General features: G+C 51.0%; 1 protein-coding gene across 3 annotated transcripts in view; it reads left to right on the forward strand.

Annotated features, from left to right (window-relative positions):
- Positions 1-12,739, forward strand: part of XRRA1 (X-ray radiation resistance associated 1) — a 67,348-nt gene extending 54,609 nt beyond the window's left edge. For 2 of the 3 annotated variants that reach the window (XM_084773985.1, XM_084773986.1), the window contains exons 13-19: positions 5,800-5,893; positions 6,677-6,792; positions 9,194-9,532; positions 10,949-11,147; positions 11,667-11,782; positions 11,939-12,044; positions 12,278-12,739. In XM_084773985.1, coding sequence (XP_084630111.1) covers positions 5,800-5,893; positions 6,677-6,792; positions 9,194-9,532; positions 10,949-11,147; positions 11,667-11,782; positions 11,939-12,044; positions 12,278-12,540 — 1,233 coding nt within the window. In that variant the 3' untranslated portion in view covers positions 12,541-12,739. The remainder of the gene's footprint in view (positions 1-5,799; positions 5,894-6,676; positions 6,793-9,193; positions 9,533-10,948; positions 11,148-11,666; positions 11,783-11,938; positions 12,045-12,277) is intronic. The other variant, XM_084773987.1, reaches the window with a different exon arrangement.
- The last annotated feature ends 2,208 nt before the right edge of the window (positions 12,740-14,947 follow it).

Raw genomic sequence — 14,947 nt, forward strand, 5'->3', positions numbered from 1 at the left:
AGCACCGTGGCCCTGCATCTCCAAGACCACATTCTCTTGGTCCTAGTGCTGCGTAGGAGACACCTACTGTGCAGGACCCAGGTGCTTCCCTACCCCATATAAGGAGTAGCAAGTGTTGCCTTTCCCAGGTGCCATGCCTCCCTAGGCAGTTGGCTGCTCCTTGTAGGCAACAGAGGGTCACTGCCTCTCCTGTGAGGGCAGCTGTTCTCCTCCAGGCACAATTATGCCACGTTGTGCCATGCCACAATGAAGGTTTCTGTGGTCCGCCCTCATACCCTCACACCATAACCACACTCCCCAGGAGCTTGAATGCCTTGCTCTGGGCCACAGTTGGACTTTAACAATTTACAATCTTTAGCTGGTTCGTCCTTAAAACATGTGTAGCCCTGGCCCGGAGCCCAGGTGAGCCAGTGTCCCACCCACTCTCCCTGGAGATGCCTCTCTTTCCTGAGCACTCCCAGAATGCTCTGAGGGCAGAGTTCTCTGCCAGCTTCAGAACAGCCAGGACTGTGGACGACTTGTTCCGTGCTGGGGTTGGGGTGGGACCCCTTCCATCTTCTGTGTCCTCACCGTGAGGGCCAGTCTTCTGTGTGACAGCTAACTCCTCACACTGGTTCTCTTGCTGTATGTCACCTGGTGTAGACCACCAGGATACGTTTTGTTTGAGTGCTGGGCTTTGTGTTACATCCATGTGGTCCCTTAGCCTCCAGAATAACCCGATGCATGGTGGACACTCAGTAAGTCTCCGTGGATGTTGTTTGTATCACATCAAGGACACATTTAGAAATATTGTGTCAACTGCAAACCAGTTGCTTTTGCTCCAATATTAACCAATATTTATTTAGCTAATAGGTTTGGCAGTTATATTTTCTTTAATCTGGCGAGGTTGGGTGGAAATTGATTTGACTAACCCAGTGAGGTTTGGCAGAAATCAGAGGTTACCTGACTGTGTCCCTGAGGTCACCTGACTCACCCTGTAGGGAGCAAGCTATCCTGGGACCAGATTCTGCCAATCAGCCACACACACAGTTTCTTGCCCAGTGGCTAGCTTGCCACTCTTGAAGCAAGCTCCATATGGAGGTTCTTCAATACCCGTCACCTTCTTTGAAGTAGAATGAGGGTGCTACCAGGAGCTGACTTGCCTCACAGTCAAACAATCCCTTTATTAAGAAAATGCCCTATTCTGTGGATCTCTGAGGGTTTTGAAGACCATCCATCGATTTATAGTCTGTCTGAATAGGTAAATGGTGCTTGTTTCTAGCTACTTACGATCTGTTCAGCCTAGGAAACATATTTCTGAAATTATCTAAACTAGCATCTGACATGACCATAAGTTTGATTGACTGACTACTAACCTGCATTATTTACCCGGAACAGTTTGTAATAGGAGTTTTCAAGGACTAGAACTTCACATTGCATTCTTAAATGAGTTGCATAGGTACAAACCTTATACAAGAGTTGAAACGCACAAATACACACACATATTATCTGTATCAAAAATAACTTTACATTTGTATCAATAATATATACCAATGTAAAAATCACTTTGTAGACCAGTGTTGGGATTAAAGGCGTGCACCACCATGCCCATTTTTTTTCTAAACTCTGAAAAATGAAACCCATATGCTATTTATGATGTTGTTCTAAGTTGACATTATTGAACAGAATCTGTGTTTTTAAATTCAGCATTTAGACCCATATCTAGTAATTGATCCTTGACAATATAAATCTATCTAGTTTTATTATGTTGGTTTATATCTGAAGCTTTTTTCCTGTAGCATCTCTGTGGGCTGCCATTTTATAGTTTCTTTAAGCCTTTGTGGACTACTCTCATCTGGAACTACCTTTCTTGCTGTTGCTGTAGCTTCCAGATTGGATTCCTCTGCAGATTCTCTATTCTGATTTAAAGGCTCCTCTAATCTCTGTTCTATGGCTTCCATTCGAGCATTTAATTTTTTTTGTCTTTTTCTTTCGATCTCTCTTAAGGAAGATGTATAAAATTGGAATCATTATTGAACATGTACTTATTTCTCTGCTGACAGTCTAGACAAAATTATGAGGTTCAAGTTCCCTCTTCCATAGTGTTTTTCATTTTAATATATAAATATATTTAACTTCTCTTAAATTTCTCCTTTTTATGGAGACTTTGGTTTATCATTTAAACTTAATGTTTCTTTTTATGACTGTCTGTTCAGTTTGTTTATTTATTTATTTTTACCTTTAAAACCATGTTTATCAGGCTAGAGAGATGGCTCAGAGGTTAAGAGCACTGCCTGCTCTTCCAAAGGTTCTGAGTTCAATTCCCAGCAACCACATGGTGGCTCACAACCATCTATAATGTGATCTGATGCCCTCTTCTGGCCTGCAGGTATACATGAAGACAGAGCACTGTATACATAATAAATAAATAAATAAACATTAAAAATTATTTATCTATTTTCTTTTTCTCTCTTTCCTTTGGAGACTTTTTCTTTCCCTCTCCTTTGAAGAATTTAATGTCTGTGTGCACTTATTTAACTCTCTTTTATTGCTTTTTATCTTAGTATCTTTTTCTGTATTTAATTTCCTCTAAATTCTTTCCTATCTTTATGTGGCTTATTTTTCATATTACTTCTCTTTTTAAGGACTTCACTTGATCATTTTCAGACTATTTGTTTGCTTGTTTTATTGTCTATACCCATTTTCCCTTTTTTATTAGCACCTAAGCATATTTTCAAGAATGTTCTACTTTGTCAGAAATTTTACTGGTCTTAGATTCCTTCTGTGTGTTCTCTGTCTCCCTCTGCTGTTCAGCTCAGACCTCGCACTGCTGGGGGCCCCGCCCCTGTCTTTCAGCTCACAGGTGCAAGTGTTCCTATGGTCTCCACCTGTCTGTAGCTGGCGCAGGCCTCACGTTCTGGGGCATTAGCCAGGAGCTGCGTCTACCCGGATGTCCTACCCTCCCCGTGAGAGACACCTCTAAGCTGCTGCTGATTGCACCCCAGAAAGCGCTTTAGTGAGCCTCAGTGAGCTGCTGCGTTTCCGCCAGCCTCACGCCAAGAAGTTGGCCTTCCACAACAGCAGAGCAGCGCTCTGGCAAGCTTCTAGGATCTGCTGTCACTTGTCCCGAGGCCCACGTGTGTGGCCTTGGGCTGCCACTTCTGACCTCTGGTTTCATAAAGCCTCTCTGAGCCACCGCAGTTCTTAGAGCAGCTCGGTTCAGGAGGATGCTCAGCATTCCAAGCACCGCAGAACAGGACTGGGCCACAGTTTTAAGCTCTGTCCTAGCTACTTGAAGTTGCTGGGCCCATGATGAGATCTGCATTTGCTTGCTCATCGGCAGCACACCACGCAATGAGACGCTGTGGTGTAGCTCTGAAACTGCCAGCTCAGTTAGCTCAGACTGATTGTTCGACTGCACAGCGGGACCTCTTAAGGAGCCATGCCTGTGAAGTGCAGTCAGCTTTGTTGCTCAAAAAGGGCTCCAAAGTAGCCACTTAAGAGCTTTCTTGTTAGCTGGGCGGTGGTGGCACACACCTTTAATCCCAGCACTTGGGAGGCAGAGGCAAGTGGATTGCTGTGAGTTCAAGGCCAGCCTGGTCTACAAAGTGAGTCCAGGACAGGCAAGGCTACACAGAGAAACCCTGTCTCAAAAAACTAAAAACAAAAAACAAACAAACAAAAACAAAAACAAAAACAAAAAACAAAACAAAACCCAAAGAACAAAAACCAAACTTTCTTGTTTGGCGATCTGAGCTTTCTCAGGCCCTATGCTTGGATTTCTAAGTTTGGATTGCATGCTCTGCTTGCGTGTCATTTATAGAATTATGGTATACTGGCTGCTTTTGCTTAGCCGGGTCAGTCCTCCATGGGCTGCTCTTTACGGATAGATCCTTCCTCTCCCTCTTCTCCCTCCTTCTCCCTCTACACATCCAGTGGGGGAAGTTTCAGGTCCCTACCTGAGACTCTCCCATTGGATCGGAAGTCCAGTCTTTCTATCTCCTCTGCCCAGCCATTGGCTTGCAGCTTCTTTATTCACCAATCAGAGAAAACTGGGGAGTCATGGCTATACACTGATACAAGAGATTCTTCATAGAAATGACAAAGCCCGGAGGCAGCTGCCTTTAAGCCCAGCTCTCCCCAGGCAGAGGTAGGTGGATCGCTGTGAGTTCAAGGCCAGCCTGGTCTACAAAGTGAGTCCAGGACAGCCAGGGCTACACAGAGAAACCCTGTCTCAAAAAAACAAAAAAGAACAAAAGAAACAGCAAAGCCCATGCCTGGACTGGAACCAGATCTCAGGGCACAGAAATTAGCACCTGAATGCACAGCGCACCAGACCAACCCCAACAGCAAATGGCTGACTTTGCCACCCCTGGCCTTGGTGCAGCCTCTGGACTGAGTGGCATTTCCAGTGTCAGGAGCATTCAACAAGGATAGCATTTCATGACGTGTTAAAATTATATGAAATAAATATCAGAATCCATGAATAAAGTTTTACTGGAAGCAAAGCACTGTGGCTATGTGTGTATGCATGCCCATGGCTGCTTTAAGGTTGTAAGAGCAGGGCTGAGTCAGAGACAGAGACTCTTTGTGTCCCAACACTTACCACCTGGCTCTTGACAAGAAGGCTTAGTGGCCTGTGCTCTACACGAGGGTCACATTCTGGGCTGGCTGAGGTCATTTGGTCCAGTGCAGTCCAGTGAGGCTCCAGTAGTCAAACTGAATCATCTGTCTGTCCCCTTCCACTCTTGTGCTTTCTTGTCCCTGAATCCAGCCCCACTGTGGGTTCCTCTGGTACCAGTGGCCCTGACTTCACTCTGCTGCTACTCTACTCAACAGTGCTTGTGTAATTTTTGTCCTGCAGCATCTGGCTTGACAGTTGGCAGGCTAAATGCACCTGGGCTCCTGGCCCCAGCCAGCCATGACATGTCCATTGTCACCGCGGTTCAGCTTTATTCCACTGACAAGTGGTTCCCTGACCTCCGGCCCTCGTCACTCGGTATACTAGCACCTAGGATGGAGAGGCGTGTCCCGGGGTGCCACTGACAGAATGCTGGGGCATGCAGGCACGGCCTAAGGAAGACCAGTCACATAAAAGTTAGTGCTGTGCCAGCAGCCCTCAAGGCTCTTGGAGACAAATTCTGATTATTTGGCCGCCAGTATCCTTGATACTTTCATATCCAGTGTGGATAAGGGATTTTTTTACTCTTAAAAGATGCAGCAGCAGGGGGCTGGCGAGATGGCTTTGGCTGTTAAGAGCTCTGGCTGCTCTACCCGAGGACCCCACGCTCAACTCCCAGAACACCCTGCCTAGGGGCGGGACTTTCCCTCTCCCAGAGACCTTTCAGTATATAAACCAGACATTTTGGTTCCACTGCACCCTGGCCCTTTTTCCCACCTCCCTGCCCTCCCTCCTCTCACCCCCTCCCCCACTAGCAAGAGCACTGTCCCTTCCCCTCCCGCTTCCAATAAACCTGCATTTATACATTATAGCCTCGTCACCATTAGCTCATTCCGATTATTTAATCAATAATCTGGTGCAACCAACTGTAATGTACCTCCATCTAGGGAGATCCAACACCCTCCTCTGGCCTCTGAGGTCACTGCACACATGTGGTTATTTTAAATAGCTGAAGCAGTGGCGGCAGAACCTTTGGATAGGAAAGCAAAGTGTTGTGGGCCCGAGCAGGTGATAGTGCATGGCTACGGCATTGCCTGCTGCCCGTCACCCCAGGTCTGTTGTGCGGCCCATTCTTGCCAGCCAGCATCTCCCACCTGGATGAGGAGCATCCACTAACATGTCTCCTGCACTTGTTCCAGATCGCAAAGGAGGATGCTGTCCTGCCAGCAGCTCTCTTCCCCTCTCTCTGTGAGCTTGTTTTTCACAACAACCCTCTGGTAGCTCACACCCGAGGTATGGTGGCCACAGATCTGTCTTCCCGCCCCCCCCCCACCACCACCAGTGCTCAGCGTTAGCCCTAGAACTCTCATTTGCACCTCACAGATACCAGGCCAGACTTGACGGTGGGGAGTGGGCAGGCAGGTGGAGTGGGAAGAGGAGGGAGGCTCAGTTACCATGGAGAATGGAGAACACAGCTGACAGTGCCTGCTTTGCACCCACTTAACCCCCAGGGCAAGCTGTGGCAAACTGGCATTAACCTCAAGAGCTTTGGTTGGAAAACAAAGCTCACTGCAGTTAGGATCTGCCCAAGGTCGTGGGGGTGGGAGTGGCGGTGGGGGTAGGGGGGTGAGGAGGGGTGGGTAGGGGTGGGTAGGGGTGGGGGCGTTGGGCAGGGTCTTGACTACTCTACCCTGATCGTGGAGCAGGCTGGATGGTTTTGTTTCCATTTCTCGCCTGGGGTTGGCCCAGCCGCAGGGCTACCCCTGCCAGCAGTCTGAATGGAGTGAGTTCTGTCATGGTGCCAGCCATCTTCTGGCTGAGACCTAACAGCTGGAGATGCATGAGAGCCCTGGTCCTGCCATGACACCAGTGGGCGCTAACCCCTGCTGCCCTTTGTCACCTTAGCCTGTCTGTGTGTCACTTTACTTCCTTACAGAATAGGAATAGTATGACACCTACTTCCTAGGGTTGAAAAGAGAGGCACAGTTACGTTAACACACACAAAGCAATCCAACCACACAGTGAGGCCCAGGAGACACTAGCTAAGCGGCATCTTATTTTCCTTTGTCACTCCAGGGATCCCACCACTGCTGAAGAGCTTCCTCCAGGAACGCCTGGGCATCCGCTTAGTTCGAAGGAAACTAGTAAAAGGCAAACACCACATATTGATGCCTCGGAAGGAATCACGCAAGGTAAACTTTCCAACGGGACCCTGGTCCTGGGGAAGAACCTAGTTTAACACCCTGCTCCCCAGCCAAACTGGGAACCTCTCTGTTGTCTCCAGCGCCTTCTTCCCCTGTTAAACACAGCTAGAAGCAGGGGCAACAAGCTAAAGAACCCCAATAAGAGGAGGGAAGATAGAGAGCCTTGGAGGTCACTAGGTCAGCGACTCCCTGATTTCACAGAATAACTGAGGCCCAGAGGAGAAATGGGGGAGAAATCAGCCTTGTCTATAGCTGTCTGAACTTGGCAAGAGTTTTGATCTTTGAGCTGCTGCCGTTTCAGCTCTGGAGCCTCATAGAGCTGCTGGAAGGGAGCCCAAGCTCTTAGCCACACAAGTTCCTGGAGCAAGTTACAGCTCTGTGTCGCCAGGACTAAGATGCACAGCTCTACCACAGGCAGCCTGGTTCCCCTCATTCCAGCGGGTGTAAGAGTCCCGGGAGCACTGAGGTCATAATTATTATCCTCTTGATCTGAAGGAATTTAAAAAAAAAATCGGTGAGAAGCTCCTGTCTCCTAGCTCAGACATTACTGGTCCCCAAAGATAGATGCCTCTGCCACTTGCCATCTGCTCAGTGGCTGTTTCTGTCCAAGCTCTCAAGCCCTCAGAGGAGCACAGCAAGGGTTTAAAGCCAGAGATAGACATCCCTAGGGCTTCTCTTGCTTGCTCTGACAATCTTCCAATCTACCGCACCTCTACCTGTCTGCTATCTGGGGAGGAGCACTAGTGAGCGTGGTGCTCATTACAGGCCTGTCTCTTAGAGTGCTCCATGGAGCACTCATGCCTCTGCCCTCACTCACCTCCCAGGAAACCAGGCTCAGAAAGGTGCGTCAGCTCACCAGAGACAAGTCGGTGTTGGGTTCAGCGTGTCCTTCTCCCTCCTTCTCTTCAGGGCCCTGAGTAACCGGGGCATTGATATCAATAAACCAAGTGCCAGCTCACAGGTAAACAATGCAGCGGTGCACACATCTAGGCATACACCTACCGCTTGACCCCTGATCACGGCTTAGGCCTGAAGCCAGGTGAGGACAGCAGTCTTTCTCTAGCGGGCTGAGATCAGCTACACACATAAACAGTCCTGGAACTTTTCCTCCTCAATTCCCTAGACAAGGGCTACAGGTCCTGCCCTTGTACGCAGGCATGGGCAGGAGGAGAAAATGGGGTGTACACTTCATGGGCTTTTCCCTGTGAGAACAAAACAGGCAGATAGACCAGCCTAGTCCTGAGGGCAGAGGGTCAGGCCATCAGTGAGGCGTGGATGGGGACTGCCGATTGACCCTGAGAGGAGGCGCTAGGAAAGTAGGACAGGACAGAAAAAGTGTTTCTCCAGCAGCCTTCCATCCCCCACCTACAGACAGGCAGGGAGCTTGCCTCCCCTCCCCATGCTGGCGAGGCTCCTAGCATGCAGAAGCCCCTCTCCCCGAGTGTGCCTTCCCCTGTGACATGGGTTCTGAGGAAGCCCAAGGTCCTTCAGGCTTCCATTCAAAACACAGACTCTACACATATCAAAAAGAAAAACATTTTCTTGAAGTGGAATTTATTTTAGACTTTTATTTAGAACCACTCTTTAGTGGTTCTTCCTACTCTTGAGGTGTTGGATCTGGGTACAGGCAGGGCTGGAGGTCTGCTATGTTGACAGGAGGAAGCAACTTCCATGGATCCAACTGGGTCTCAGCTCGCATGCTCCTAAGCATAGTGCCCAGGGCCTTTCTACTCCACTAATCAAGTCAGTCTGTAAAACTAGAAGAAGGCATAGCACATGAGCGCACACTCACACACACACACACACACACACACACACACACACACACACACACACGCACACACACACACACACACACACACGCTGCCCACCTCACCAGGGAGACAGCACAGGAGAAACAGTGACAGGCCCTGCCAGTTAAGGAAAGTCTTTCCACAGCTCCTGAGAAACTTGGCTTAGGAAAAGCAGGGGCACTGCCACCTGCTTCAGGACTCCCTGAGGAAAGCAACAGGCATTCTGGTAAACCCTGAAGAGAAGCTGCCAAGAGGAGAGTGAGGTCAGGATGCAGCTGAGGCCTAGGGCCCAGGCCTCCAGGCAGAAGGCGCAGACTGTGCCACTGACATTGGACAAAGCCTCTGTACTTCTCTGTGCCTGGGAAACAGGCTGGTTGTACACTGTGTGATAGCGTCCATGTGGAGGTCTGAAGATAACCTGTGGGGGCCAGTTCTCTTCTTCCACAGTGTGAAAGGCAGGGATTATTCCCAGGTTGTCAGGTGACAACAGGAGCCCTTCCCCCCTGAGCCTCCTTGGTGGTGTGGAGTGAGGCTCTGTCCTCTGTGCAGGGCGTGTGTGACTGCCTTCTTGTCAACCCAGCCTTTCTCTCATACAGGTGAAAACCTATGTCCCCAAGGTGCCAAGGCATTGTCTGGTCCCCCATCACCTAAATGTGACTGCAGGCGAGGCTCCCTCAAGTCTTGTGCTGGAGCCAGAGCGAGGAACCGAGCAGCTACCCCCCACCGAAAACACCTCTCATGAGGAACTGTTGGCCACTGAGGGCTCAGGAGGCCCTTCCCCAACTCACAGGACCTTTGTGCCAATGCCTCCTGTCTGCTCCGACTCCACCATGCACAGTGAGACGGTGCCCCACCCAAGCCGTACAGCCAACCTCTTGAGCCCAGAGCACCCATCTGATGATGCCAAGAGTACGGAGTCCATCTTCCTGACCCAGGTGACTTGTTTCCCAGCTCTCTCCATCCCACCCCTGCCCACCCCCCTTCCCGCACCCCCACCCACAGTACCCATGGGTTCCTGCAGCCCCTGAGCTACCTGCACCTGCTGTGGACTGCCCAGGGCAGGCAGGTGAATTCTGAAGCCTGTGCCTCAGGCACACTCTGACTAGAGGCTCCTCATGACACTAGTGGTCCTGTGGTATAGGCACACTCTGACTAGAGGCTCCTCGTGACACAGGTGGTCCTGTGGCACAGACAGGACCTTAGATTTCACTGGGATCTGGGGATAGCCAGTTGGCAGAGGCTTGTCCCTCTCTGCTAAAGGTTACCTCGCCTTTTATGCTGCCCTGGGTCCTGAGAAGAAAGATGGCTCAGACGCGAGTACCTTTGAGGTGCTTGTGTCTAGGGGGAAAGCTGGGAGGAGGAGAGCTTGACATCTGTGCTGGGACCAGGGATCAGAGGACCACAGGACCAGAGGGCAAGAGCCTGAGGAAGGATGCCTGGGAGGAGGGTCCCATGAGCTACACTTCTCAGGCTAAGGAGGGTGAACAAGGTGGAGAGATGGGCAGAGGGAACAGGGAACGTGGGGCATGGGGAGAAATTCAAATGGAAGGTTTAGAACCGTGAATACCCAACACCAGTCGTCAGCAGTGGGCCGAGAAGAAATAGAGATTAAATACCCCTAATCTAATCGACTCAAATCCCAAGTGCTTGGAAACCTGAAATGTTTTATGTGCCAGCACGTCCACCAGAGGAAATTTTGACTCATACATAAAATTATTTAAGATGTATAAAATTATCTTGGGTCTATGTGTATAAAATACACGTGAAACATAAGCAAATTTTACATGTAGGCTTGGGTCCAGTGCCAAAGTATCTTGTCATGTAACTGTTCTAAAAAGCAAACATTTCTACCCCCAGGCATTTCACATAAAGGATTGTTCAAACTCCATAAGGCAGGAAGAGTTTGCAGGATCCCCCTGGAATGTCCCTGCATGAAATAGGTCTTCCTATATCATGTGAAAAACCATTTGGGTAGGCCGAGATGTTCCTGGCATACCTCAAAGTGAGAATAAAGAACACGAAGCCAACCAGTCAGCTTTGCACCGCACTCACCTTTCTCAAACATTACTCCTTGAGCCTGCCATGCTGTTCCTCGACTACTGCAGCTGCCACCTTTTGTGATGGCTAGCAGTCCACCCCTCTGACTGCTTCATCTGGGGACAGCTATTCTGTGTCCCCAGGACTTGGTCCAGACTAGGGAATCACTTCCTGTAGCTCGGCCACATCACCTCCCATTAGCACCCATTACCCAGTGTCCTGCCCGCCGCCTCCATGCCACAGTTCCATCTGGTGTGCAGAGCCCATTTGGGACGCAGCAGGGAACGAGTGAGTGTGTTTTCTTCCCGGCCCAGGTGAATGAGCTGCCATCCTCCACCACCCACAGGGAAAACTTAGAGGCACAGAAGAGTGAGCAAAGGAGACCTCTAACGGCACCCCGAGAGGCAAAGAGGACTAAGAAGAAGCAGTCCGTGGCCTCCGTGGGCCACAAGTACGATGGCTACGAGGAGCTACTCACAGCCAAGCCTGATCCGGCCTTTGTGGAGCCAAAGGGTATGGTGCCCCCAGGCCCTGCTCTCTGTCAGGGCCTCCTTAGGGCATGGCAGCCTCGCTGTCCATTGCTGAATTGTCACTGCTTTGGGGTCATGGCTTTTTCAGACTGCTGGATTAGCCCAGTCACCCTGGCTCGCAGAAAAGGGCTAAAGACCAAACAAAGCCAGGCTCCCGAGCTCTGGCCAGCCCCTGTAAAGGCCTCGGACACCATCCCAAACCGGCCCCACCTGGTTTGCGGTAGAAGAGACAGCACCCTCTTAGCTCCGGTTCTATTTCCTCTGATGTGCCTCAGTCCCTGTGCTAACAGAAGAGCCTGCGGGGAGAGGGTCTCCTGGGTGTCTGCCCCTGCCACGTGACCTCTGAGCCCCCCACATTAGACTCTGACCCCACCAGGACATTTTACTCAATGAATGGTGGAGCTCTAGGCCGGGGAGCAGATGAGGGAGCCCTGGGAACGGCTCTGCAGCCCTTCTCCCAGTGCTGAGCAGGGGCAGGGATGACGTGTCTTGTGGCCTCCAGGCATCCAGAAGAACGCACAGGCCCTCCATCGTATGCTGAAGCAGCCGCTCACCTGCCGCTCCTCCAAGCCTAGGCTGGACACTTTCCAGAAACCCTATGCCCCCAAGGAGAAGAAGGTAAGCACCCCAGCCACTGACTGTGCTCCTGGGGCTCTGGGGACCCCCTAAGGTACAATCCTAGGAGTTACCCTGGGACCCTGAGTCTTGTTGCCCAGCGCCCCCTACTGCGCCCTGCCAGTCACTTACGACCTCCTCCCCCTCCCTTTGTGCCAGGTTGGGAGGATACCGATTCCAACCCCACGGAAGACCCGAGCGCAGCTACTGGATGACATCCTCATTCGCCTGCGGGACCCTAGGAATGTTACTGAGGCTCCATTGGGTATGATGCCACTGTCCCAACGAGCCGGTGTCTAGCAGGGAGGGCCGGTTCGAAGCGAGAAGGGAGCATGAAAAGCAGGGAGGGCTGTGGAGGTTTCCCGCCCCCTCCCTCCTCCCCTTCGGCATAACTCGCCACTGTCGGGCTGGACTGCTTCCACACACTAAAGATACTTTGTGCAGCTCTGAGCCAGGGGAACCGAGCTGGCCTGATGCTGGCCCTTCTCGCCCCCGCAGGCGCTGTGCTGCAGCGGCGCGCACAGCAGCGCCTGGTGAACCAGAAGCAGTACCGGGAGGCCAAGCGGCTGCTCAAGGAGTTCCGCGCACGCTACCGGCAGCTGGTGCGCAATTCCTTGCGCACGGTGTTCACCAGCAGCGCGCCGCCGGCCAGGCCGCCCACCCGCCGTGCGCTGAGCGCTGGCCAACCAAAGTTGGGCCGTTTCCTCGAGTTCATGGACGAGTTCTGCCAGGAGGCCACGGCCAGCGACTCGAAAGAGTAGAGCTGTGCACCGATCTCCCCAAGGGCTCTGCGCCCCGGACCGTGCCTAGCCCTGAACAGAGGGGGCCTGGGCTCCATTTCGCTGCTCCGTGGTCAGCATGGAGAGCTCAGCAGGACCTTGCCTCTGAGCCCAGGCAGACCGCACAAGGTGGCTGGCCCCGCAGCAATAAAGAGTGGTGCATAGAGCAATTCAAGGGGTGCCGAGTAGCGTTCTTTGAGGCCAGGCCAGGGCCACAGTGTTGGTGTCACTAAAGAAAAAAAAATCTCTGATGACCCTGCATCCCTAAGGGGGCTTATAGGAAACCCACCCGAGTCACTCATGGCAGCTTCAACAAGTGCTGACACAGAGCAGCATAGAAAGCTCAGAAGTTAAGTGGCCTGTGGCCAGCAAGAGGCAGAGTGGCAAAGCAGAGGGCCAGAGGCTAGGGAGACAGGTTTCCTTTGAGGAAGCTTTTTCCATTGTGAGGGTAAAAGGCAGAATGGTCCCTTTTGAGATGATGGCTGGTAAAAGGAAGGGTTTAGTTTCTCAGTATCTATAATCCAGGACACAGGCTTTGGAGACAAACACCCTGGGTTCACAGTAGAGAACCGTTCCAGCCAAGGCTGACTGGGGCTGTTGTAGTCTTGGTGTGTGCCTAGTAGGCAGCACTGCCCCAGGAGGGTCTGGAGAAGTCCACCAGGGCTACGTTGGGTAGAACCTGAGATGGCTACTTCAGATCGGGGCAACAGACCTGCAGTCCCTGGGGCCCAGGAAGCACAAGGCTTCTTAGTCCTTGGCAAGGCATAATCCCCAACCCAAATTCCAACTATTTGAACTCAACTTCACAGACTCATGCAAATAATCCAGTTAAGTGCTTACACTAAGCTGTGATCATACCCAGACATCCATGTGATGTACCGTCACTACATAGGTCATATCAGGTGACAAGGGTACAGTTAGCCCATTCATGGACACCTGAACAGATACAGTAATGCAGTGACCCACAGCAACAACCACATTTAGAGCATTTGTTGACAACTTGCTGGATTGGACTTTGGTGTTCCAAAGCACCTGTCTTCCCTTTATTGGTAGGAGAATCCACCCTGACAGTTACAGTCAACCCACTAGGTTCCACTTCTGGAGAACCTTCTAGACTGTTCCCTTCAGCCAGATGTGTCCATGCCACATATGCTCAAGAATGGACCTACCTCCACCAAACAAAACCTCAACCCTGATCCAACCTAGCTTCTTGTGGTCTCCCCAGTAAGGAGATGCTAACAATGGCCTGTGTAGCCTGTCTGCCTAAGTCCCTCAGTTCCAGCTCTGTTCTGTATGCCCTCATGGCAGCCCAAAGAGAGCACACTCATCTGGGCCAAGCACCACCACCTCTCAGTTGAACAAGCTGGTTGCCTTTCCTTGCTAAGTTTCCGATTATTCTGAATTCCTTACTTTGGCTTCCCACCCCAGAAGCTGCTTTCATGGAGAGCAGTGTTCAAGCATGAGACTCTTTGTATATTATATATACTCTAGTAAGACTTGGTAAGACAACATGGCAGCTCATGTTTTTCATCTCCCCCCGCCCCCCAGACAGGGTCTCATGTGGCCTCAAACTATCTTGGACTCCTGATCCTCCTGCCTCCGCACACTTAATGCTGGGCTCACTCTTAATTTTTGGCTTCAGTCTGTGTCCTTCAACCTTCCTGAACTGAGCGGTCTCTAGTCACCCTGGATGCTGGTGAGCAATCTGGAAGTTAGTGAGGGGCTCTGAGAGAACAGGCAGATGGAGAAGCAGATTGTGCTCACATCCTGAATTAGCTCAGCTCCACAGCACAGTGCATAAAGTGGGAAGACAGCCTGGTTCCTGGCCCAAACAGCTCCAGCCCAGACAGCAACTGGATCCAGGGTGCCAAGGCCAATGGTAGAGGTTTTCACTGCAGGGTCAGCTGCGGCCACAGTGGCAGAAGCAGCAACAAACAGCGTTGGAGTCAGAGGGCCCTGCACCTAGGCTCTGAATGGCCAGAGCTGGAGTTCCACCACCTAGCACACCCAGTTAGAAGGGAATTAAGAGTATGTAGAACATCTTGCTACTATAGGGACCAAGTGTGGAGTCTGTTTTCAAGTCTCCAGCTGGCAGCGTGCTCACTTGAAGCACACTCCCTGAGGGGTCTTGGGCTGGGTGACTGACTTCAAAGCTCCCATCCCCTGGCTTACCATGCCTGGCGTCAGCTCTTACAATGGCCTTCCAGGCAGGCTCACTTTCTGAGGCTAAAAGGGACAGGTTAACGTGTAATCTTTTAATGTAAAACTCATGTCAAAGGCATTTTTGACTTACTGATCAATGGTTCCAAAAAAGATATTTAAAAAAAATCAGATTTCTAAGTATGGCTGTAAGGCGCAAGGTCAGTGGTATTCTACAAGCCATTCTTTA

Source organism: Acomys minous, assembly GCF_964271855.1.
Source record: "Acomys minous genome assembly, chromosome: 2".
NCBI classification, from domain to species: domain Eukaryota; kingdom Metazoa; phylum Chordata; class Mammalia; order Rodentia; family Muridae; genus Acomys; species Acomys minous.